The following is a 24947-nucleotide window of genomic DNA, read 5'->3' as shown; positions in this document are numbered from 1 at the left end:
AACGGTAGTGTTGAGGGTTTCCGGAAGTCACGGTAGGCTGCTCGTGTGTCTACGAGAGCGAGCGCGACCGGGAGGAAACTGTAAATAAACGAGAGTAATTTGTAGCCGTGGCTGACAGAAGGGCCGGGCTTTACACAACGTGTTTATTTTCGGTCGCTGCATTTCGGCAGCGATATTTGAGGGAAAGGCCGCGCCAAGATCGGAGCGGGCGGGCGCCAGATATACGCACCCGGGTCGATGCCGCCGACAGGAACGCCGCGAGCTGGCGGCTCCTTAGCGGCAGAGCCACGCGGCCCTCGCCTTACCCTCGCCTTCTGCTTTTCTCTTCTCTTCTGTTGTTGTGAGAATCTCTGCATGCATTAACTCTCGCTACACTTGACACTAAGATAAAACCGTGGTGCGTCCCACTGGCGACAATAGCCTTAACAGAATATACACTGACGGGAAAAAATCGCAAAGAAAGGAGGAGCTCTACGACATAAACAAAAGTTGGTAGGCGTGTTTCTACGTCTGAAAGATACACAAGCGGCAAGACGCAGTCAATACCTTCGCTGCGCAGTGCCGATGATACTGTTATCGACGACTGTGCCGCTAAAGCGGAGTTATTGAACGCAGTTTTCCGAAATTCCTTCACCAGGGAAGACGAATGGGATATTCCAGAATTTGAAACACGAACAGCTGCTAGCATGAGTTTCTTAGAAGTAGATACCTTAGGTGTTGTAAAGCAACTCACATCGCTTGATAAGGGCAAGTCTTCAGGTCCAGATTGTATACCGATTAGGTTCCTTTCAGATTACGCTGATACAATAGCTCCCTACTTAGCAATCATATACAACCGCTGGCTCACCGATAGATCTGTACGTACAGATTGGAAAATTGCGCAGGTCGCACCAGTGTTTAAGAAGGGTAGTAGGAGTAATCCATCGAACTACAGACCTATATCATTGACGTCGGTTTGCAGTAGGGTTTTGGAGCATATACTGTATTCAAACATTATGAATCACCTCGAAGGGAACGATCTATTGATACGTAATCAGCATGGTTTCAGAAAACATCGTTCTTGTGCAACACAGCTAACTCTTTATTCGCACGAAGTAATGGTCGCTATCGACAGGGGATCTCAAGTTGATTTCGTATTTCTAGATTTCCGGAAAGCTTTTGACACTGTTCCTCACAAGTGACTTCTAATCAAGCCGCGGGCCTGTGGGGTATCGTCTCAGTTGTGCGACTGGATTCGTGATTTGCTGTCAGGAAGGTCACAGTTCGTAGTAACAGACGCCAAATCATCGAGTAAAACTGAAGTGATATCAGGTGTTCCCCAGGGAAGCGTCCTGGGACCTCTGCTGTTCCTGATCTATATAAATGACCTGGGTGACAATCTGAGCAGTTCTCTTAGGTTGTTCGCAGATGATGCTGTAATTTACCGTCTAGTAAGGTCATCCGAAGACCAGTATCAGTTGCAAAGCGGTTTAGAAAAGGTTGTTGTATGGTGTGGCAGGTGGCAGTTGACGCTAAATAACGAAAAGTGTGAGGTGATCCACATGAGTTCCAAAAGAAATCCATTGGAATTCGATTACTCGATAAATAGTACAGTTCACAAGGCTGTCAATTCAACTAAGTACCTGGGTGTTAAAATTACGAACAACTTCAGTTGTAAAGACCACATAGATAATATTGTGGGGAAGGCGAGCCAAAGGTTGCGTTTCATTGGCGGGACACTTAGAAGATGCAACAAGTCCACTAAAGAGACAGCTTACACTACACTCGTTCGTCCTCTGTTAGAATATTGCTGCGCGGTGTGGGATCCTTACCAGGTGGGATTGACGGAGGACATCGAAAGGGTGCAAAAAAGGGCAGCTCGTTTTTTATTATCACGTAATAGGGGAGAGAGTGTGGCAGATACGATACGCGAGTTGGGATGGAAGTCATTAAAGCAAAGACGTTTTACGTCGCGGCGAGATCTATTTACGAAATTTCAGTCACCAACTTTCTCTTTCGAATGCGAAAATATTTTGTTGAGCCCAATCTACATAGGTCGTCTATTCCAATTTCAGGTTTGCTTTAAATACGCGCTGTAACTGCCGTGAGGTTAGTTACCGTTGAAGTTGGACGTGGTGAGTTGGGTGTTTATCTAGAATACCTTTAAGGCGGCAAAGACGCCATTATCAACACCTCACTGAGTTTGACTGAGGTCGTGTAATACAGCTAAGAGAAGATGGATGTTCCTACTGCGGGATTGTAGAAAGACTTGGCAGGAATGTACCCATTGTACTTGACTGCTAGCAGCCGTCGTCACGAGAAAGTACGGTCCCAAGAAGACCGGGCTTCGGACGGCCACGTGACACTACCGAGAGGGAAGACTATCTTGTTCGGCCTATGGCTCTGGCGCATCGTGCTGCATCTGCAGCAGCAATTTAAGCCCTATGCTGGTACCACAGTGACACAATGAACAATGAACTGTTACAAATCGGTTACTTCGAGGAGAGCTTCGAGCCAAATTGCAAAATGGCTTATCTCTCTCTTACTTTAACCTGTGATCTTGCAATGTTAATGGCTTAAATATGTTGCCTAGACAAATGTGTTCCCAAAATTAATTATTTTTTTGCTGTTGTGATTTTTTCCCTTGAGTGTACGTTACTCCATTAGAATTTCCTTTCCTAACGAAAGAAAGTTTACATATAGTGGTGGACTGCGTAAAACTAAATATAACAAATATTTTGTGGAGGACATAATTCGAACAAAATAAGGCTAGAACCGGATTAAGTTCATACCACTTTAAACGTACAATGCAGGCCTTCTCAGCTGGTATTTGCGTTCTTGGTTTTTATGTTTTACGAAACAGAGAGTTTGCTCTAAAACGTGCCTGTTAATCAGTAGTGATATTCACATTAATTTCTTCAATATGTATATAATGGAAACGTTATATGAATAGTTGAATCTTTTTTTTTTCACTGGCATTTTATTGAATACCGTATTTTCGCGGATGATGCAGCTGTCTATAACGAAGTACTGTCTGAACCTAGTCGCATAAGTAATCAGTCAGATCTTGATAAGATTTCAATGTCGTGCAGAGATTGGCAACTTGCTTTAAATGTTCAGAAATGCAAAACTGTGCTTTTACCAAACAAACAAAAACTAGTATTCTAAGCCTATAATATCAACGACTCATAGTTAGAGTTGGCTAACACACAAAAATACGTGTCTGTAACACTTTGAATAGAATGATCACATAGGCTCAGTCGTGGGTAAAGCAGATGGCAGTCTTCGGTTTATTGGCAGAATACTGGGGATGTGCGATCAGTCCACAAGAGAGGCTGCTCACGAACCACTCCTGTGACCCATCCTAGAATATTGCTCGAGTGTGTGGAACCCGTACCAGATAGGAATAAACGAATGTTAACAGCTTTGTTTGACCCATTGGAGTGTGTCACAGAGACGCTGGAGAAAGTGAACTGGCAGACTCTTCAAGATAGACGCAAGCCATCCCGAGAGAGCCTGCTAACAAAGCTTCAAGAACCGGCTTTCAATTACGACTCTAGGAATGTACAACAACTCCCTACTTATCTCTCCCGCGGGAATCTACATCTACATCTACATTTATACTCCGCAAGCCACCCAACGGTGTGTGGCGGAGGGCACTTTACGTGCCACTGTCATTACCTCCCTTTCCTGTTCCAGTCGCGTATGGTTCGCGGGAAGAACGACTGTCTGAAAGCCTCTGTGCGCGCTCTAATCTCTCTAATTTTACATTCGTGATCTCCTCGGGAGGTATAAGTAGGGGGAAGCAATATATTCGATACCTCATCCAGAAACGCACCCTCTCGAAACCTGGCGAGCAAGCTACACCGCGAAGCAGAGCGCCTCTCTTGCAGAGTCCGCCACTTGAGTTTGTTAAACATCTGCGTAACGCTATCACGGTTACCAAATAACCCTGTGACGAAACGCGCCGCTCTTCTTTGAATCTTCTCTATCTCCTCCGTCAACCCGATCTGGTACGGATCCCACACTGATGAGCAATACTCAAGTATAGGTCGAACGAGTGTTTTGTAAGCCACCTCCTTTGTTGATGGACTACATTTTCTAAGGACTCTCCCAATGAATCTCAACCTGGTACCCGCCTTACCAACAATTAATTTTATATGATCATTCCACTTCAAATCGTTCCGCACGCATACTCCCAGATATTTTACAGAAGTAACTGCTACCAGTGTTTGTTCCGCTATCATATAATCATACAATAAAGGATCCTTCTTTCTATGTATTCGCAATACATTACATTTGTCTATGTTAAGGGTCAGTTGCCACTCCCTGCACCAAGTGCCTATCCGCTGCAGATCTTCCTGCATTTCGCTACAATTTTCTAATGCTGCAACTTCTCTGTATACTACAGCATCATCCGCGAAAAGCCGCATGGAACTTCCGACACTATCTACTAGGTCATTTATATATATTGTGAAAAGCAATGGTCCCATAACACTCCCCTGTGGCACACCAGAGGTTACTTTAACGTCTGTAGACGTCTCTCCGTTGATAACAACATGCTGCGTTCTGTTTGCTAAAAACTCTTCAATCCAGCCACACAGCTGGTCTGATATTCCGTAGGCTCTTACTTTGTTTATCAGGCGACAGTGCGGAACTGTATCGAACGCCTTCCGGAAGTCAAGAAAAATAGCATCTACCTGGGAGCCTGTATCTAATATTTTCTGGGTCTTATGAACAAATAAAGCGAGTTGGGTCTCACACGATCGCTGTTTCCGGAATCCATGTTGATTCCTACATAGTAGATTCTGAGTTTCCAAAAACGACATGATATTCGAGCAAAAAACATGTTCTAAAATTCTACAACAGATCGACGTCAGAGATATAGGTCTATAGTTTTGCGCATCTGCTCGACGACCCTTCTTGAAGACTGGGACTACCTGTGCTCTTTTCCAATCATTTGGAACCTTCCGTTCCTCTAGAGACTTGCGGTACACGGCTGTTAGAAGGGGGGCAAGTTCTTTCGCGTACTCTGTGTAGAATCGAATTGGTATCCCGTCAGGTCCAGTGGACTTTCCTCTGTTGAGTGATTCCAGTTGCTTTTCTATTCCTTGGACATTTATTTCGATGTCAGCCATTTTTTCGTTTGTGCGAGGATTTAGAGAAGGAACTGCAGTGCGGTCTTCCTCTGTGAAACAGCTTTGGAAAAAGGTGTTTAGTATTTCAGCTTTACGCTTGTCATCCTCTGTTTCAATGCCATCATCATCCCGGAGTGTCTGGATATGCTGTTTCGAGCCACTTACTGATTTAACGTAAGACCAGAACTTCCTAGGATTTTCTGTCAAGTCGGTACATAGAATTTTACTTTCGAATTCACCGAACGCTTCACGCATAGCCCTCCTTACGCTAACTTTGACATCGTTTAGCTTCTGTTTGTCTGAGAGGTTTTGGCTGCGTTTAAACTTGCAGTGAAGCTCTCTTTGCTTTCGCAGTAGTTTCCTAACTTTGTTGTTGTACCACGGTGGGTTTTTCCCGTCCCTCACAGTTTTACTCGGCACGTACCTGTCTAAAACGCATTTTACGATTGCCTTGAACTTTTTCCATAAACACTCAACATTGTCAGTGTCGGAACAGAAATTTTCGTTTTGATCTGTTAGGTAGTCTGAAATCTGCCTTCTATTACTCTTGCTAAACAGATAAACCTTCCGCCCTTTTTTTATATTCCTATTAACTTCCAAATTCAGGGATGCTGCAACGGCCTTATGATCACTGATTCCCTGTTCTGCACTTACAGAGTCGAAAAGTTCGGGTCTGTTTGTTACCAGTAGGTCCAAGATGTTATCTCCACGAGTCGGTTCTCTGTTTAATTGCTCGAGGTAATTTTCGGATAGTGCACTCAGTATAATGTCACTCGATGCTCTGTCCCTACCACCCGTCCTAAACATCTGAGTGTCCCAGTCTATATCTGGTAAATTGAAATCTCCACCTAAGACTATAACATGCTGAGAAAATTTATGTGAAATGTATTCCAAATTTTCTCTCAGTTGTTCTGCCACTAATGCTGCTGAGTCGGGGGGTCGGTAAAAGGAGCCAATTATTAACCTAGCTCGGTTGTTGAGTGTAACCTCCACCCATAATAATTCACAGGAACTATCCACTTCTACTTCACTACAGGATAAACTACTACTAACAGCGACGAACACTCCACCACCGGTTGCATGCAATCTATCCTTTCTAAACACCGTCTGTACCTTTGTAAAAATTTCGGCAGAATTTATCTCTGGCTTCAGCCAGCTTTCTGTACCTATAACGATTTCAGCTTCAGTGCTTTCTATCAGCGCTTGAAGTTCCGGTACTTTACCAACGCAGCTTCGACAGTTTACAACTACAATACCGATTGCTGCTTGGTCCCCGCATGTTCTGACTTTGCCCCGCACCCGTTGAGGCTGTTGCCCTTTCTGTACTTGCCCGAGGCCATCTAACCTAAAAAACCGCCCAGCCCACGCCACACAACCCCTGCTACCCGTGTAGCCGCTTGTTGCGTGTAGTGGACTCCTGACCTATCCAGCGGAACCCGAAACCCCACCACCCTATGGCGCAAGTCGAGGAATCTGCAGCCCACAAGGTCGCAGAACCGTCTCAGCCTCTGATTCAGACCCTCCACTCGGCTCTGTACCAAAGGTCCGCAGTCAGTCCTGTCGACGATGCTGCAGATGGTGAGCTCTGCTTTCATCCCGTTAGCGAGACTGGCAGTCTTCACCAAATCAGATAGCCGCCGGAAGCCAGAGAGGATTTCCTCCGATCCATAGCGACACACATCATTGGTGCCGACATGAGCGACCACCTGCAGATGGGTGCACCCTGTACCCTTCATGGCATCCGGAAGGACCCTTTCCACATCTGGAATGACTCCCCCCGGTATGCACACGGAGTGCACTTTGGTCTTCTTCCCCTCCCTTGCTGCCATATCCCTAAGGGGCCCCATTACGCGCCTGACGTTGGAGCTCCCAACTACCAGTAAGCCCACCCTCTGCGACCGCTCGGATCTTGCAGACTGAGGGGCAACCTCTGGAACAGGACAGGCAGCCATGTCAGGCCGAAGATCAGTATCAGCCTGAGTATCAGCCAGAGACAGAGCCTGAAACCGGTTCGTCAGACAAACTGGAGAGGCCTTCCGTTCAGCCCTCCGGAATGTCTTTCGCCCCCTGCCACACCTTGAGACGACCTCCCACTCTACCACAGGTGAGGGATCAGCCTCAATGCGGGCAGTATCCCGGGCAACCACAGTCGTAGCCCGATCGGGGGATGCGTGGGACGAGCTGGCCGTCCCTGACAAACTCCCATCCGGACCCCCACAGTGATGCCCATTGGCAACAGCCTCAAGCTGTGTGACCGAAGCCAACACTGCCTGAAGCTGGGAGCGAAGGGATGCCAACTCAGCCTGCATCTGAACACAGCAGTTGCAGTCCCTATCCATGCTAAAAACTTGTGCAAAGAACGTCTGAACTAATCTACACAGAGCGCAAACAAATCGACACAAAATTTAAACGGTTATTAAAATACGAGATTGCCTAGTAAATGCAGTAACTTGTGCACTGCTGACACACTGCTCGGCGGCGGAAGGAGACTACGCGAATTTACACTATTCAGGTACTAAAACGCGATGCTACAACTCTCAAATACTATAATACGCCCGATATTTATGAATTTAACAATGCAAGTACCAAAAACACGCAAATAAATTAAGAATTAAACTATGTAACAAATGAGTGAGCTAGGAGTATACGAGTTGCTGCTGCAGCTGCTTATCCAACGGCGGCAGGGAGCACATCGCGAGGACAGGACTAAATTAATTACAGCGCGCACGGGGGCACTGAAAAAAACCATTCTTCCCGCACTCCATACATGAATGAAACGGGAGAAAAACAATAACTGTTGCAATGGGACACGCTCTTCCATGCGCTTCACAGTGGTTTGCAGAACATAGATGTAAATGTTAGACATTTTTCATTGATGTCACATCTATTAAGTATACATGATTCGTGTGCCTGTTAATTTATCATGATGAAGTATTGAACTATTGTTTTATTTCCTATCTACAAGAACCCTTCTTCATTGATTAAATTAACACGAAAGTTTATGTCGCCATAAATTACTAGGCGAAATTTATTTTTTGAGGTCCGGGGATGTTTGAGGATCCTGTATGCTCCGATACCGATATATTTGTTATTCTTTTTGACATTAGTCGTAAGTTTATGGATTAGCATAATTGCAGATTATGTTTTGCAGCTAGCCAAGACCAGCAATGTTGTAAAATAAGTGCTTTCGATAATCATGGGGTTGCAAATGGATTTCTTTGAAATGTCTATCGGGAGGTGCACTTTCAATTGCTATCGAAAAGTACTTTACAAATATATCAAGTATCGACTTCAAGTTAAATGTTAATGAATGAAGGTAACATATAAAGTTGCTCTGAAGTACTAAAAGGCGTTATGTTTTAATATACAGGTATGTGAACTATTGTGTGTAATGTAATGTTACACATGTACATTTAACGAAATCGACTTCATTTTGCTGTTAGTGATATAACGGTACATTAACTGGAATCGGTCGTTAAACTCATTTTCAAGGGATTGTAGCACGAGGTATCTATCAAAACGCGCTCCTCCCCGCGCAGTTTTGTCAAACAAAACTATAGTACCGTTTTGAATAAACCACGTTTAAAATCCGGATCCCTTATTAAAGATAAAATTTATCTATCGATTATGTAGGTCAGAAAAGCGTTACGTAGTTTTCTCTGAAAGGTTGTTTCTGAAGAGCTGTAGCTTACGTTCAAAAGCTTTTCTTTCGTCGACCATATTGTTGATGAGATTATTTTCTTTTCGGAGTTTCAGACTTAAACCATTAAGGGGGACCATAATGTCTGCTAAAAATCCTAGATCAGCTGCCCATACAGGGTCTTGCAAAAGTGGCTTCCAAAATCTGAACCAAGGCGTGACGTAGTCTAAAATCGGGAAAACACTTTTCCTTTGCTCAAACAGCGTACCTTGGCGTGGCAGGGGATACCTGGTTACTTCTTTTTAGATGAAATCAAAAATTGTTTGAACTGATGATGAACGATCCCCTAAGAACGAATAGCGATCACGATGAGCACTTCTACGTTAATCAAGTCTTGAAGACCGATAACTTTTGCACAAAGAGTCTCTTGGCGTGCAAAGCGATGGACGGAAGGCAAATTTGACATGTTTAACTTTTTTCCGCAGCAGGCCGATAAACCCGTTTATTTACCGCGAATTGCTGACGCCTCTAATGTGGTTACGGAAAACAGGTTTTCGCAAGTGAGTTCAATTTCTTCAGCTGCCACTTCAACCATTTCTAAAATATCCGCCCCTGTAGCTGTGCCCTTCATCGAAATCGTATCCCGGAGCTTATCCGTTACGTGTTTGTCGTCGTCCACGCCGCACAAAAAAATGGCTAACTGATCAGTGTCGTTAACATCTGTGGACTCATCAAGTGTTATGTAACACGCTAGGAAGTTTTAAATTTTGGCTGCCAGTTGTTCACACAAATTCCCGACAATGTCGCTGATTCACCGAGATAGTGTCATACTGGAAAATGGTATTCTGCTGCATGCGGGAGCTGATGTGGTATACATTGTCTCTACCATGCCCAACAAAATATTCTTCGTTAATGGCCCTTCCATAAACCGCTTCCCAGCTGCTGCTAGACGTAGAGCAACTTTATTACTATCTCTGAGTCCTTTCGCAACTCCCTTCATCTTTTTGTCCTAAAATAGAGCCGGCCGCTGTTACGGTCGCAGGTTCGAATCCTGCCTGGGGCTTGGATGTGTATGATGCCCTTAGGTTAGTTAGGTTTAAGTAGTTCTAAGTCTAGGGTACTGATGACCTCAGCTGTTAAGTCCCGTAGTGCTTAGAGCCATTTGAACCATTTTTTGAACCTAAATTACAATAAAAAGATTTTGTTAGGAATAATACAAACGAAAACGAATACGCCTTCGAGAGGAATGTAAAAAAAAAAAAACTTCAGTTCGTTCTGCAGGTCCTGTAACCAAAATAAACACGCTAAAGTATCGATACAAACCTCATTTGTGGATACAGATTTCTCTTCTGCAGGAGTTTGAAACTTCCTTAATTCTTCCTCTATGGCGTCCCCTATGATTTCACCATACTTTTCTGAATACAGCTTGCTGTAGTGTCTTCCAGCAGACGTTTTCCTTACTCACGTAATTACTATACCGCAGATTAGACATTTGGCTTTATCGTCACTACCAACAAATAAATAAGGGGTTCTCATTCCGGGTTAAATGGACGATCCGAAATCTTTGCTGTTTTCGGAATAGGTTGTTCCATTATTCTAGTAAATGTCTTGCGCTTACCTGTTTCAGTGTTGAATAAGCCGTCTTATCAACGCATTCGGCAGTGCACCGCTGCGGCTTGATCATGCAAGCCGAGTTGAGGCGAATTAAGCCCAATTGTAGCGACGTCCGTGCAGACATTCTCTGCACCTGGCTTTGCAAGCGCCCGATTTCCCGTGACTTAGAGGCCCTATTTTAGATTGATGGGTGTCTGTGTTATATTTTTTCTGCTTTATAGGAAACTTAAGGCCAATAAAAAAGTAGGGGACAAGCAGAGAGTAGGTCTAAGTAGCTGTGTGAAATCATCTGTATTCAAGAGTAGTGTGGCTGTCGACTGATATCTTCTAGCATCAAAGGGACAAGCTGATTGCAGACAGTTCGACCTATTTGTTGCTGCAATGCTGCACCAGCAGCTTATGGCTGCATCTAGTGTTACCAATGTGGCGAAAGATTCGTAACCAGTATAACAAATGGTAAAGCGAGACTCGTTTTCTAATTGGTATGAGCTTCTGATAATTGAGAGGAGTGCCACAAACCAGGCCGAGACCAGGCTCCAAACCAATTCGGAGAAGCTTCACACCTGCTAGTTTTTCACCCCGACTGTGCGCAATTGGCTTTTTACCACACTTTCTACATCCTCGTCAACTCAGTTTTAAAGTTAAAATCTCAAAAGTTTGGAGATAAACACAGATAAAAACACCAAATCCGGACAGCACATGGTTTGACAGGCTGTAGGACCTCCATGTTAGATACTGCTGCCCATAAAATGGGACGTGCCGTAACTGGTTCACTTCGGGGAATGCTTAGCGTGCACATCTTTTCCATTCGATATTCCACGGATTTATGCCTTGCGATACAAACCTAAAAAGTAGAAAATAAGAACACAAAATTCCAAGGTAAAAGTGTCTCTGGTTGGAGAGTCAGAGTGACATGAATATAATCTCATCCAGCGTATTGTAGGCGAAATTTGATGTTATCGGTTTTTGAGGTGCATGTGGACTATGCAGACAGTCAGTCAGACTGAACGTTGTAGTGCTTTACTAAGCACGGTTCTTTTGGGGGTGGTACACTTTCGCCTCCCTCCCGCTTTTGAACTGTCGTATTTAGCTGGTTATAGGGGGTACCTACAGTTTAATCTGAGACTCCAAACAAAAGTGCAGCGTGGCAGTTTTCACATTAACGAATCGTTGCCATGGTGAAAAAAAGCAACAGACGAAATCATAGGATCGATATGAAATCGAACCCCTGCTGTCTAGACTCGTGTCTTGCACTGGCTACAAAATACACAGCCTTGCTCCTTTGTTTTCCTGTCACATCAGTGACGTACACCTCATTGCATTTTGCACGTGGCTTTTTCTCAACGGGCGGTTTGCCTACTCACGGTACAGTGTCACCACAGAAGTACACTCAGTGCGCCGCTTAAGAAATGCTACCACGCTCACTGCGGAAGCTGTTAATCACTGTTTTCTTTGACTGTAATAGATCGTTCGTTTTAGCCACGATAGCAGCGAGTGGCAAATGTGCAGAAGGGCTTCTCACACGTGTTACAGATTACAGCAGCATACCAGTTTATCGCACACGAAATATTTTATGAGCTGCGTATTCCAGACGTAAAATTTAATTAATAGTCACGAAATATTAGTGAAGCTTCTGATTTTGTCCACTCTTTTTTTTTCTAAATTAAACATTCGTTTTCCTTAACGTTTGTCTCACCCCCGACAGGATCCGCTAATTATGTATAATTCGCCTAAGCAAGACAACTGCATGTCTGACAGGTAAAAGCCTGTAAGTCCATCTCACGCGGCTATAGGTAATTATTGTGAATGTAGTACCTACATGCTACTATTACCCTTTGCGGAACGGCACGGCGTACCAGTACGGAGACGGCCATATTGTCGCGCCAGCCTACGAGCGTAGGGTACGTTTTCGCTTTTTTGTCCTGTGTATCTGCCACCGCATCGGTACGATTGCTCCTTTCTGTGAATGAATGGTGCTGAAAACTGTTGCGAACATCTGTATCTACCTGCGTTTTAAGGAGGTCTAGCATGCATTCGATCTGTGGGGACTAAAATCAGTGCTTGCACTTATATTTTCCTGTTTGATGAAAATGACTCGTTCGAAAGGTTTGAGTGACGATGAAATTATATAAATACTGCTAAATGCGGGAACCTGGTAGTAATTCGAAGGCCACAAAGATTCCAAGGTATTATCAAGAGAAAGCGAAGATTCATCGAGTGACGTTGATATTATTTACCAACCGGGCCCTTCACAGGCGAGAAAGAAGGAAAAACTCGGAAACAGTGAAAATAGATGGTTAGCAAATGGCGTGTTTACACCTCAGAACTGCGCCTTTTCTATCGATAATTCTGGAGGGAGTCCTCAATGTGGACTAAGTGAGTAACCTGGTGAAAGGGAATCTTTTGAGATTGTTTTGGACAAGCAATTACGGATACATTATCAGTGAAACAAACGGATTTCGCAAAGTAGTGAATGAACGCTGTCAAGGATCTTCCAGGGGAATACAGTGGACAGATACAAGTGCAAACGAAATATGTGACTTTTTAGCAGTCTGCGTGTTGATATCTCACGTAAAAAAGGATAGAATGAAGGACCATTGGTCTACAAAGCCATTGACTGAAACTCTTTTCTTTTCGAAAGAAATGCCTAGGTACAGATTTCTGACGTTCTTCGAATGTTACATTTTAGTGATGCAGGCGTTTTGTGAGACACGGAGAAGGCGAATAGGCTTTACAAAATAAAGTGTATTGTGAATTTTTTGACAGTGAAATTCAAGTCAATTCTAAATCCATAAAGTGATTTGTGTATTCACGAGTCTCTAATTCTGTGGAAAGGTAGATTTGTTTTCAGACAGTATGTACCAAATAAAAGGAACAGATTTGGAATAAAATTGTTTATATTGTGAGATGTTGAACCTAGATTTATTGTAGATATTAAGTGTACACAGGAAGAGGAACAGAAATCAAAAACACTTGTGGCCTTGGTCTTTCTGGCAGTGTTGTAACTGCTCTGTTGAAGGCTTGCCTCAGCAAATAATTTTACGCTTCCATGTAGTACTTATCAACTAATTAAATACAATAAAACGAGTTCACTGGAAAATAACAAGCAAGTAGGAGCCAAAGAAACTGGTACACCTGCCTAATATCGTGTTGGGCCCCCGCGTGCATGCAGAAGTGGCGCAACATGACGTCGCATGGACTCGACTAATGTCTGAAGTGCCCGCCATGCAACCGAGCGAGGTGGCGCAGTAGTTAGCACACTGGACTCGTATTCTGGAGGACGACGGTTCAATCCCGCGTCCGGACATCCTGATTTAGGTTTTCCGTGATTTCCCTAAATCGCTCCAGGCAAATGCCAGGATGGTTCCTTTGAAAGGGCACGGCCGACTTCCTTCCCTGTCCTTCCCTAATCCGATGAGACCGATGACCTTGCTGTCTGGTCTCTTCCCCCAAACAACCCAACCCCCCGCCCGGCTAGCCGCGCGGTCTAACGCGCTGCTTTCCGAGCGGGAAGGTGTGCCGGTCCCCGGCACGAATCCGCCTGGCGGATTAGTGTCGAGGTCCGCTCTGCCGGCCAGCCTGTTGATGGTTTTTAAGGCGGTTTTCCATCTGCCTCGGCGAATGCGTCCTGGTTCCCCTTATTGCGCCTCACTTACACTATGTCGGCGATTGCTGCGCAAACATTCGCTCCACATATGCGTACACCATAATTACTCTCCCACGCAAAAACTTGGGGTTACACTCCTCTGGTATGAGACGTTCCCGGGCGTATCCACTGGGGGCGGAACCGCACAATAACACTGGGTTTGGTGTGGGGCGGCGGTGGGGTGAGTGGACTGCTGTAGCTTGTTGTGGGGTTGTGAACTACTGAGGGCTACGGCGGGGACGACTCCTCTCCGTCGTTTCTAGGTGCCCGGTTCAATACACACAATGTCTGAAGCTTTGCTGGAGGTAATTGACAGCATTAATTCTGCAGGGCTGTCCATAAATCGTAAGAGTGAGTGGGGGTGGAGATCTCTTCTGAACAGCACGTTGCAAGGCATCCCAGATATGCTCAATAATGTTCATATATGGGGAGTCTGAAGGCCAGTGGAATAGTCAGAAGAGTGTTCCTGGAGCCACTCAAAAATGTTAAAATGTGTCTGAAATCTTATGGGACTTAACTGCTAAGGTCATCAGTCCCTAAGCTTACACACTACTGAACCTAAATTATCCTAATGACAAACCCACACCGCCATGCCCGAGGGAGGACTCGACCCTCCGCCGGGACCAGTCGCTAAGTCCATGACTGCAGCGTCTCAGACCGCTCAGCTAATCCCGCACGGCCTGGAGCCCACTCTGTAGCGATTCTGGACGTGTGGGGTGTCGCATTGTCCTGCCGGAATTGCCCAAGTCGGTCGAATTCACAATGGACATGAATGGATAAAGGTGACCAGACAGAATGCTTACGTACGTGTCACCTGTCAGAGCCGTGCCTAGACTTACCAGGCGTCCCATATGACTCCAACTTCACACGCTCCACACTATTACAGAGCCTCCACCATCTTGAACAGTTCCCTGATGACTTGCAGGGACCACGAATTGATGAGGTTGTCTCCATACCCGTACATTTCCATCCGCTCGATACAATGAGACTCATCCGACGAGGCAACATGTTTCCACTCATCAACAATCCAATGTCAGTGTTGACAGGCCCAGGAGAGGCGTGAAACTTGGTGTCGCGCAATCATCAAGGCTACACGAGTGGGCTTTCGACTTCGAAAGCCCATATTGATGTTGTTTTGTTTAATGGTTCGCACGCTGACACTTACGGCCCAGCACTGAAATCTGCAGTCATTTGCGGAAGGGTTGCACTTCTGTCACGTTGAGCGATTCTCTTCAGTCGTCGTTGATCCCGTTCTTGCAGGATCTTTTTTCGGCCGCAGCGATGTCGGAGATTTGATATTTTACCAGATGTCTGGTATTCATGGTCCACTCGTGAAATGGTCATGCGGGAAAATCCCCACTTCATCGATACCTCGGATACGCTGTGTCCCATCGCTCGTGCGCCAACTTTAACACCACGTTCAAGCTTACTTAAACCTTCCATTGTAGCAGCAGTAACCAATATATCAACTGCGCCAGAATGTTGTTGTCTTATATAGGCGTTGCCGACCTCAGCGCCGATTCCGCGTATTTACATATTTCTGTATTTGAATACGCATGCCTATTCCAGTTCGTTTCGACTGTCCCAAAATAAATCGCTCCAGAGAAGCAGGTACTAGTCTTCAAGGAGTTAATTCAACCCAGACATCCATAGTAGCAAATAACTGCTACAGTTCAATTAAGGTAGCCATTGTGTGCTTGCTACTTAACACTTGTTTGGCTCTAAGCACTATGGGACTTGAACATCTGAGGTTATCAGTCTCCTAGACTTAGAACTACTTAAACCTAACTAACCTAAGGACATCACACACGTCTATGCCTGAGGCAGGATTCGAACCTGCGACCGTAGCAGCAGCGCGGTTCCGGACTGAAGCGCCTAGTACCGCTCGGCCTCAGGGGCTGGCTCGTATATTTCGTGTTATTTTGTTTTCTCTAGCGCGAAGCGCGAAGTGCCGTAGCATTCCTTAAGGCTCTGTGTGTTAAACGTTAGAGCATGCACAGTGGCCTCCTCTCTTGTGGCTATCATAGCTCCCTCTGTTCACCTGGGTTTCCATTTGAATACAGTGCTGTCGCACTTCTTTAGGTACATATTTAGCAGCTGCAAAAAGTGTTCATATTTAACCAGAAACGATAAAACTTACTTACAGTTTACCTTTCTGTGTTTGTTACATTAGCCCCTGAGATTGTACTCATAATACTGCTGTTTGTAAAATATTTTAAACAATAAGATCGTACAAACATGGCATAGGTATATGCGTAAATACCACACTAGACGAAGCGCTTGCGACTACGTTGGCTTGTACTGTCGTGAATCACATAACAGATTGGCATTTCCGACACCACGTTTTCGCTTTACTTTTAATTATGTACGTAGTTCTGTGCGGCATCTCTGGATGAAGCGACGATGCAGTGTCTGTGTTTTTCTGGCTACGATGCAAGTTCCTTCGGCGGCTGCATGTTCAAAGGAACTTTGCATCGTAATCGGAATAACGCAGGCATTGCAATATCGTATTTATCCGCCGACATTGGGCAAGTGACTTTCAAGTAAAATGTCTCTCCTGTACAGGAATATACGTAATGGCTGTACCAATATAGATTGTAGACGCATGGTTGACGACATATGGAAGTTTGTGACTGGTAGTGAGTCGTGGACGGATAGCTAACAAGATGTATATGGAAAATGAATTAGAGAAGACACTTAAGTATCAGAATCCAATAAGAAATATGGTGACATGCTCCGAATTGTCTTCAATAGAATAGGTTATTATTTTTTATTTATCGTATGGCAATACAGACACATAAGAAACAAACAGACAAATCACTAATATAACAAACGTTAATAATTGCAAACCAACATTACTAATATAACAAAGTTTACGGATTACAAACAAACATCAAGTATATTAATATAATCTATCGACTCTGTAGTTGCGAGCAGGAAGTCGTCGGGGCTCCCATTATAGGCTCTTCTGGAACACTCTTCAACAATGTGGCTGATGGTCTGACTTTCTCCGCAGTCACACTCAGGGGATGGTATTTTACCCCAGTTATACAGGGAGTAAGCACATCTGCCATGACGAGTTCTAATCCTATTTAGAGTGGACCACGTTTTGCGTGGTAGGTCAAAACCAGGTGGCTTTTGTGTGATGCAAGGCATGTTATGATTTTGCCATGCGTCCCATTTTTCAGACCATGCGTTTGTGATACTGAAACCTTCTTGTACACAGTTACTTGCTGTTCTTGTTGGCGGGTTCCTAGATCGAAGCCGATTAGTGTTTGCAGCCTCAATGTCTTGGTGGATTGGCAGGCTTCGATTTCTCATGATGTTTTTGTATTCACGTACAAGGGCGTCAGTACGTCGCAGGTGTGGCGGCGGGATGTGGCTTAATATTGGGAGCCATTGCGTTGGAGTGGATTTAATTACTCCAGAAATCATCCTTAGAGTGTTATGCAACTGGACATCCACCTTTTTTACATGTGGGCTGTTTAGCCAAATCGGAGCACAGTATTCGGCAGCCGAGAATACAATTGCTAAAGCAGAGGTGCGGAGAGTGGAGGCCGTTGCTCCCCAGGTAGTACCACAGAGCTTTTGAATAATGTTGTTTCTTGTCTTTAATTTTTCGGCAGTCTTTGTTAGGTGCTCTTTAAAAGATAGTGTTCTGTCCAGCGTCATTCCCAAGTACTTCGGAGTTTTATTATACCTGAGAACGGTGTTTTCAATCGAATGTTGAGTTCCTTTCCAGCGAGTTTGTTGTTGAGATGGAAGCAACTAACCTCTGTTTTGGAAGCATTTGGTTGAAGTGACCTATTATCTTCAGGTCTTTCGTTAAGATATCCTCAGATGCTTCAATTGTGCTACATCTTGTAGCGAGGGCCCAGTCGTCAGCATAACCGAACTTTCTTGATTGTGTTTCCGGCAGGTCTGCAATATAGAGGCTAAACAGCAGTGGTGCAAGCACTGATCCTTGTGGTAAGCCATTCTTTAGATTTTTGATGGAGCTGTAGTCAGTGTCCATACTTATTTGGAACACCCTATCATTGAGCATGCTGTCTTGGTATAGGTTAGGAACACTTGGATTCCTCGTGGAGAGGGGATGGGTTGGGTCACGTTCCCGACCCTAACCTCACCTGCAAGTCACACATGAAAAATAAATCAGTAGTACAGCAGATACAAGAATATGGCGACAAACATCTGGTGTCTGATATAAAGGAAGATTTTGAACTCCGTAAGGATGCGTTTAGAAGACTGGAACTGACAAAAAATAACAAGGCAGTGAAGGACTTTGCGACGTCGCTGTTCGACACTGCTCTTCTGTCCACGTAATTTATCTTGGAAGGAACACACATCAAGGATTTACTGAATGAGTCTGGGAAATTATGATGAGGAACCTCAGGCTGCAGAAGAAGAAAATGTGCACGCTGAACTGCCACCAGTTGAAGGTGACAGTGAAGATGCTAAATGTGTGCTACTGCTAAATACTGATTATCATTCCTCATTCTATGAATGCTGTAATTTATGACTGCAATTATCTACCTTATTTATGTCATTTCATTGTAAGCTACCTATTTTTCTTACTGTTTTTCTGGAATTAAAAAAATAAAAAAAAATTGTAAGGCGACCGCTCGCTATAATCGGGAAATCCGGGTTAGAGTCCCGATCCGGTACAAATTTTCACTGCCGTCATTCCATTCTACACCTGATGGTGGTCCCTATTCGCAATTGCTGATTTATTTGATCTGTATATATTGTGTTGTGTGTGTTAACGTTGCTTTTCTGTTACCTGTATTAACACTATTTGAATGTCGTTTTTTTGAACTGGGTATGGAGTACTACAATATTAGTGCATAAAACCGCTTAAGAACGACATTCTTGACCGGACCGGTATTCCAGGTACACATCTGGCTCACCTACCTGACTACGCTGCGCTTTAAGTTACAGTCCGGATCAACATTAGGCGTTGGCAAAACGACAGAAAAGTGATGTCTCCCCGATACACGGTGTTCCGGTTAGATGGGCAGCTGGATGTATAATTAACTTTAAAGCGAATTGCTAGATAATTTAGATCATAATCGTAGCAGTAACGCAGTCCCTCTGATCTCTTGCCAAGTGGGACGCGGCGATGCTCGGCTGCTGCTGTAACGTTGCCCTCTCCTGTTGTTGCAGCGGCCTTCCAGCACGTGCGGGACAACATCGAGGAGCTCAACGGCCGCGTCGGTGCCAATGACACCGACCTCATCTTCCTCAAGGGCCTCATGGACAGCCCCGTCATGCGCTCCCTCGTCAAGGTGAGTCACACTCTCCTCTTTGTTCCTCTTTCTAGGTTTTATTGCGCGCGTCGTGCATTTCCTCACGTATGTTGACGAGTCTTTGGTCACTACCGCAGAAAATCGGTCGTTCAACTGGAATCAACGAAACAAGTTGTCATTTAGTGTTACGGCTTTAAATTGTGCTAACTACGTGTAACAGGCATCTGTAAGTGGAACGTGGGCGGTACAAGAAAGATCGGGAGAATGAGGACAGGCAAAACTTAGTAGAGATTCGTGCTGCTGTAAAAAGAGCGATGCGCGAAGCATTCAACCATTACCACCGTCATACCTTAGCAAAAGATCTTGCTGAAAACCCAAGGAAATTCTGGTCTTACGTAAAATCGATAAGCGGGTCGAAGGCTTCCGTCCAGTCACTCACTGATCAGTCTGGCCTGGCAACGGAAGACAGCAAAACGAAAGCTGAAATTTTAAATTTAGCATTTGAGAAATCTTTCACGCAGGAGGATCGTACAAACATACCGCCGTTTGAGTCTCGTACAGATTCCCGTATGGACGACATAGTGATAGACATCCCTGGGGTTCTGAAGCAGCTGAATGGGTTGAAAATAAATAAATCGCCAGGTCCTGATGGGATTCCAATTCGGTTTTACAGAGAGTACTCTACTGCATTGGCTCCTTACTTAGCTTGCATTTATCGGAAATCTCTTGCCCAACGTAAAGTCCCGAGCGACTGGAAAAAAGCACATGTGACGCCTGTATATAAGAAAGGTAGAAGGACGGATCCTCAAAATTACAGACCAATATCCTTAACATCGGTTTGTTGCAGGATTTCGAACATATTCTCAGTTCGAATATAATGAAGTTCCTTGAAACAGAGAATTTGCTGTCCATGCATCAGCACGGCTTTAGAAAGCATCGCCCCTGCGAAACGCAACTCGCCCTTTTTTCACATGATATCTTGCGAACCATGGATGAAGGGTATTAGACGGATGCCATATTCCTTGACTTCCGCAAAGCGTTTGACTCCGTGCCCACTGCAGACTCCTAACTAATGTACGAGTATATGGGATTAGTTCCCAAGTATGTGAGTGGCTCGAAGACTTCTTAAGTAATAGAACCCAGTATGTTGTTCTCGATGGTGAGCGTTCATCGGAGGTGAGGGTATCATCTGTTTTGCCCCAGGGAAGTGTGGTAGGTCCGCTGTTGTTTTCTATCTACATAAATGATCTTTTGGATAGGGTGGATAGCAATGTGCGTCTGTTTGCTGATGATGCTGTGGTGTACGGGAAGGTGTCGTCGTTGAGTGACTGTAGGAGGATACAAGATGACTTGGACAGGATTTGTGATTGGTGTAAAGGATGGCAGCTAACTCTAAATATATATAAATGTAAATTAATGCAGATGAATAGGAAAAATAATCCTGTAATGTTTGAATACTCCATTAGTAGTGTAGCGCTTGACACAGTCACGCCGATTAAATATTTGGGCGCAACATTGCAGAGCGATATGAAGTGGGACAAGCATGTAATGGCAGTTGTGGGGAAGGCGGATAGTCGTGTTCGGTTCATTGGTAGAATATTGGGAAGATGTAGTTCATCTGTAAAGGAGACGCTTATAAAACACTAATGCGACCTATTCTTGAGTACTGCTCGAGCGTTTGGGATCCCTATCAGGTCGGATTGAGGGAGGACATAGAAGTAATTTAGAGGCGGGCTACTAGATTTGTTACTGGTAGGTTTGATCATCACGCGAGTGTTACGGAAATGCTTCAGGAACTCGGGTGGGAGTCTCTATTATATTTCGCGGAAAGACCTCAAAGATAAGAGACATTAGGGCTCGTACAGAGGCATATAGGCAGTCATTTTTCCCCCGTTCTGTTTGGGAGTGGAACAGGGAGACAAGATGCTAGTTGTGGTACCAGGTACCCTCCGCCACGCACCGTATGGTGGATTGCGGAGTATGTATGTAGATGTAGATATAGAAGTAGCTGTTTTAATGGGACCTTGATGTCCTGACTATTGCATTAGACACCTGAGTTAGTCGTACACAAGTTCCATTGGGGATGGACTGGAGGTTCTTGCTGGCCAAGGGAGTATCTCAACAGCATGCAGCTAGTCCATAGAGACAGTGCCGTACGAGGACAGGCGTTGCCCTGTTGACAGATGGGGCCTGTAGATTGACTCATAGGAGATAACACATGAGGACATATTGGTGTGCTGTCAGAGCTCTGTGAATCTACCAGAGGTGACCTACATGTCAGTCCAGGTGGCTCCCACGATACGACGCTAGAAACAACATCAGTGTGTCTTTCCAAAATAATGGCAGAACGTTTATGTCACATATCAGTTCTTTACATCTGATAAGTGAAAAATATCAAGTTCTGTCTTGCTTTGGATACCACGTTAAACTGAAAGTCCGTTACAACCGGCTTAGGTAAATCGCTTCAAAGATCACAGGAAGGCAATGGAATGCTACTTCCAACAATACCATGCCTAATAAAATGCTGTGATGGTCAAACGAATGTTGGTGAAATGCAGACTTGGAGCAATGCAAACAGCAGGGTTTACCGTAGATTTAATCTCCGCTGCCAAGCCGTCGTGTCTGGATCTTGCTTAACATCAACAGAACATGAGGGACCTCCACATGTTCATTATTTATTAACAGTACTATGTTGTCAGTTCTTTATGTTGAAGCCACCATTACAGAAGGAATAGTTATGTCAGTATTTTCATGTGGCAACACGATTTCAAGAAGCCCAGATATCGAAGAATGATTAAGCATTTGTTGCTATTATATTAACTACTAGCTGTTATACACAGCTGTACTCGCATATCAGCACATGTGTTCTGGTGAGTGGTGGGGAGTAAGTAAGCTGCTGTATGTGCAATAACACCAGCTGCCCTCACGTGCCTGCCTGTTCTGGTAAGCATAGCTCGTGACGTGCGTCCGCTTGTCCCACCATCTCAAGCTGTTCCAGTGCTCGATGCCTCGGCATGCACAGCACCGCTGCCGAACAGTGCGTACAAAGAAGCATTGGCAGCAGCGCGCATCTATGCATCTGCTTTGTGCTATTGAAGCAGCTGTACATTATACAACGTATACATTTTGCGACAAATAGTGAGGCAGTATGGATTTAACACGTTGAAAATTGTATAAACATTGTATTCATTACTTTGAATCATATCACGTAGCACTCAACCAATAAAAGCATTTTCACAAATATGATATGAGTCTATCGCTTTTCCAAAGAGTAAATATTTTTCCCTAATTCGTATGATATTCTTCAAATTAATAAGCTTCTTGTACTACACTTTCTAAAATGGCTTATGTTATTACTCGGGTCTCAAGTTATCTCCATCCTAAATTTCGTTCAAAGTGGGATAGTTGTGAAAACGTAACACGCAGAGCTCCTTTCGCATGTATAATATTAGTAGGGATAAAATTTTTAATTACGATATTTTTTTTCGTGGTCCGATTTCAATGAAATGAAGCCTATAAGATGCCCAAAGCTATGCTCAAGTTACCTGTTAAAACCCCATGAAAGAGATTATCGTATTCAGACAGGAAGATATGACGCTATTAGATGAAACATTTAATCATGATATCATTTTTCCTGTGATCCAATTTTAATGAAGTGATGCCTATACGGTGCACCAAGCTATACTCAAGTTACATACGAAAATCCCATTACAATTCGTCTACTAATTTTGGAAATTAGCATGTTCAAACAGACAAACAAGATGGATTTAGCCAAACTTAAATCACGATATCTTTTTTTCCGTGATCCGATTTTGATGAAATAAAGCCTGTACGGTGCCCCAATCTATAATGAAGTTACCTGCTAAACCTCATGAAAATTCGTCAAGAATTTTTGGAGAAGCATGTTCAAACAGACTTACACAACGCTTTCGCAGATTTATTAATAGTGTAGATGACTGCCCATAATAACAAAAGATAAGAAATGGATATGTGAATGGTTGAGGAAAAAAAGACAAGTTCCATGTTAATTTGCTCACTGAAATCCGGTGTGTCTAGCGGTTTTTGAAAAATTATTAATGATTTCACGGGATAGAATAGAGAAAGAAAACATGGATACTAGTGAAGAAATTGCAATTGCAGAAAAGGTTATGAATACCTGAAATTTCTGGCGACAGGAAGATAATTTGAGTGGTGTTTAGTGTAGTAACATCAGCAAACGCCAGCAGTATAGTTAGCATGAAAACCAGGAGAGCAATTGTGTCTGCCGCGCAATAATGTTTTTAGTTACGTAAACTCATTTTACTACGGTTTGAAGCTTCTCTTGATGTTCTTCCGTGTTCACGATTTAAAATTGGGTTGTTTTGAAATTCAGCCTTATGCAAACACGATTTTTTTTGTGTTTACTCGGACATGTTTCGACACCTATGTGTCATCTTCCGTGGGTAAAATTTTTATTTTGCATATTCTTGAATTTGTTGTAGAGTTTCGTGGGAAATGCTTGGCCTGACTTTGAGACACTCTTTTTACTATGGTTTGAAGCTCCTCTTGATGATCTTTAGTGTTTTCGATTTATAATTGAATTGTTTTGAAAATCAGCCTTATGCAAACACAATGTGTTTGTTTTTGTATGTAGTTAAGTAAAGAAAAGCGAAGAAAAAATTTTTGTTTTTTGCGATTATTATTTCGTATGGCATGAAGGTCAGTGCTACTGTAGAGTAATATACAAATATAAACAAAGAGGGAGAAAGGTGTCAAATATATACAGATTTAGATTTTTATCTGCACCTAACTAACTATTGCCACATGTGGAGGTCCATATTTCTTAATCACTTGTGATAATGTCGTGTGACTGACGTGCATTTTAGTGACTGCGAGCTACTATATAAAAACGATTTAGTTACTATTAGAAGCACGAGCTATTTTCCGCAGTTACGTTATGGAATGCTGCTGTGATTTAATGCTTAAAATGAAACCAATGATGCAGAGAATCAGCTATTAACCAGATTACAAAATGTTAAATATAATTATTATTGTTTAGATTTAGGCTGCTTAAGAATTTTGTGTTGAAATAGTATTCAAAAAATTCAATTTGAGGAAGTGAGCATTACTTTCATTGTAAATATGTGGTACTTTGACATGAATGGATGCGTATATTGCTGTTTCGCGTATATCCTGAACAAAGCTTTCTGCTTGTTTATAGACTAGCAAACATTAACTGTTATTTGAATAATTTATTTTTGTTGTGTTGAACACCACCATGTCATTTTTGGTAGCAATTTCGCAATGGTAATGATTCTCTCGATATATCTAACGTAGTAGAAAAGAGAGCAGTTTGAGATAACTGCCAATGAGTAACAACTATTTTTGTCCAGCGGCCGAGAGGCTGGTAAAGGGACACGGTAGTCATCACTTTGGACCGGGTAAATTGTTTCGTGAACCGGTTGTGTCCGCAAGTTTTCATATCCGTATATCTCAGGACACTCGAACTTTCTTATCTGGGGACAGGTTTACTTCTTTTATATCTATTTTCCGAACCAAAATTACATGTTTTATTCTTTTTAATTCCATTTTATGAAGTTCTGTGAGATTAAGATTTAAACTGTTTGAAATGAGTTTTCGGCGCATTCAGCTATCATATGGGCTGTGTGCCCGATACACTTGAGTTCAATCCGTCGAGTACCTCT

At 43.6% G+C, this 24947-nt stretch overlaps 1 protein-coding gene across 4 annotated transcripts in view; it reads left to right on the top strand.

Moving 5' to 3' along the window:
* Positions 1-24947, top strand: part of LOC126161793 (protein PALS2) — a 360405-nt gene that overhangs the window by 113159 nt on the left and 222299 nt on the right. For all 4 annotated transcript variants that reach the window (XM_049917873.1, XM_049917870.1, XM_049917872.1 and 1 more), the window contains exon 2: positions 19181-19302. In XM_049917873.1, the coding sequence (XP_049773830.1) occupies positions 19181-19302 (122 nt within the window). The remainder of the gene's footprint in view (positions 1-19180; positions 19303-24947) is intronic.

Source organism: Schistocerca cancellata, chromosome 2, assembly GCF_023864275.1.
Source record: "Schistocerca cancellata isolate TAMUIC-IGC-003103 chromosome 2, iqSchCanc2.1, whole genome shotgun sequence".
In the NCBI taxonomy this organism is placed as follows: Eukaryota; Metazoa; Arthropoda; class Insecta; order Orthoptera; family Acrididae; genus Schistocerca; species Schistocerca cancellata.
The sequence above is the reverse complement of the archived record's forward strand: the minus strand, read 5'-3'. Positions and strand labels throughout refer to the sequence as shown.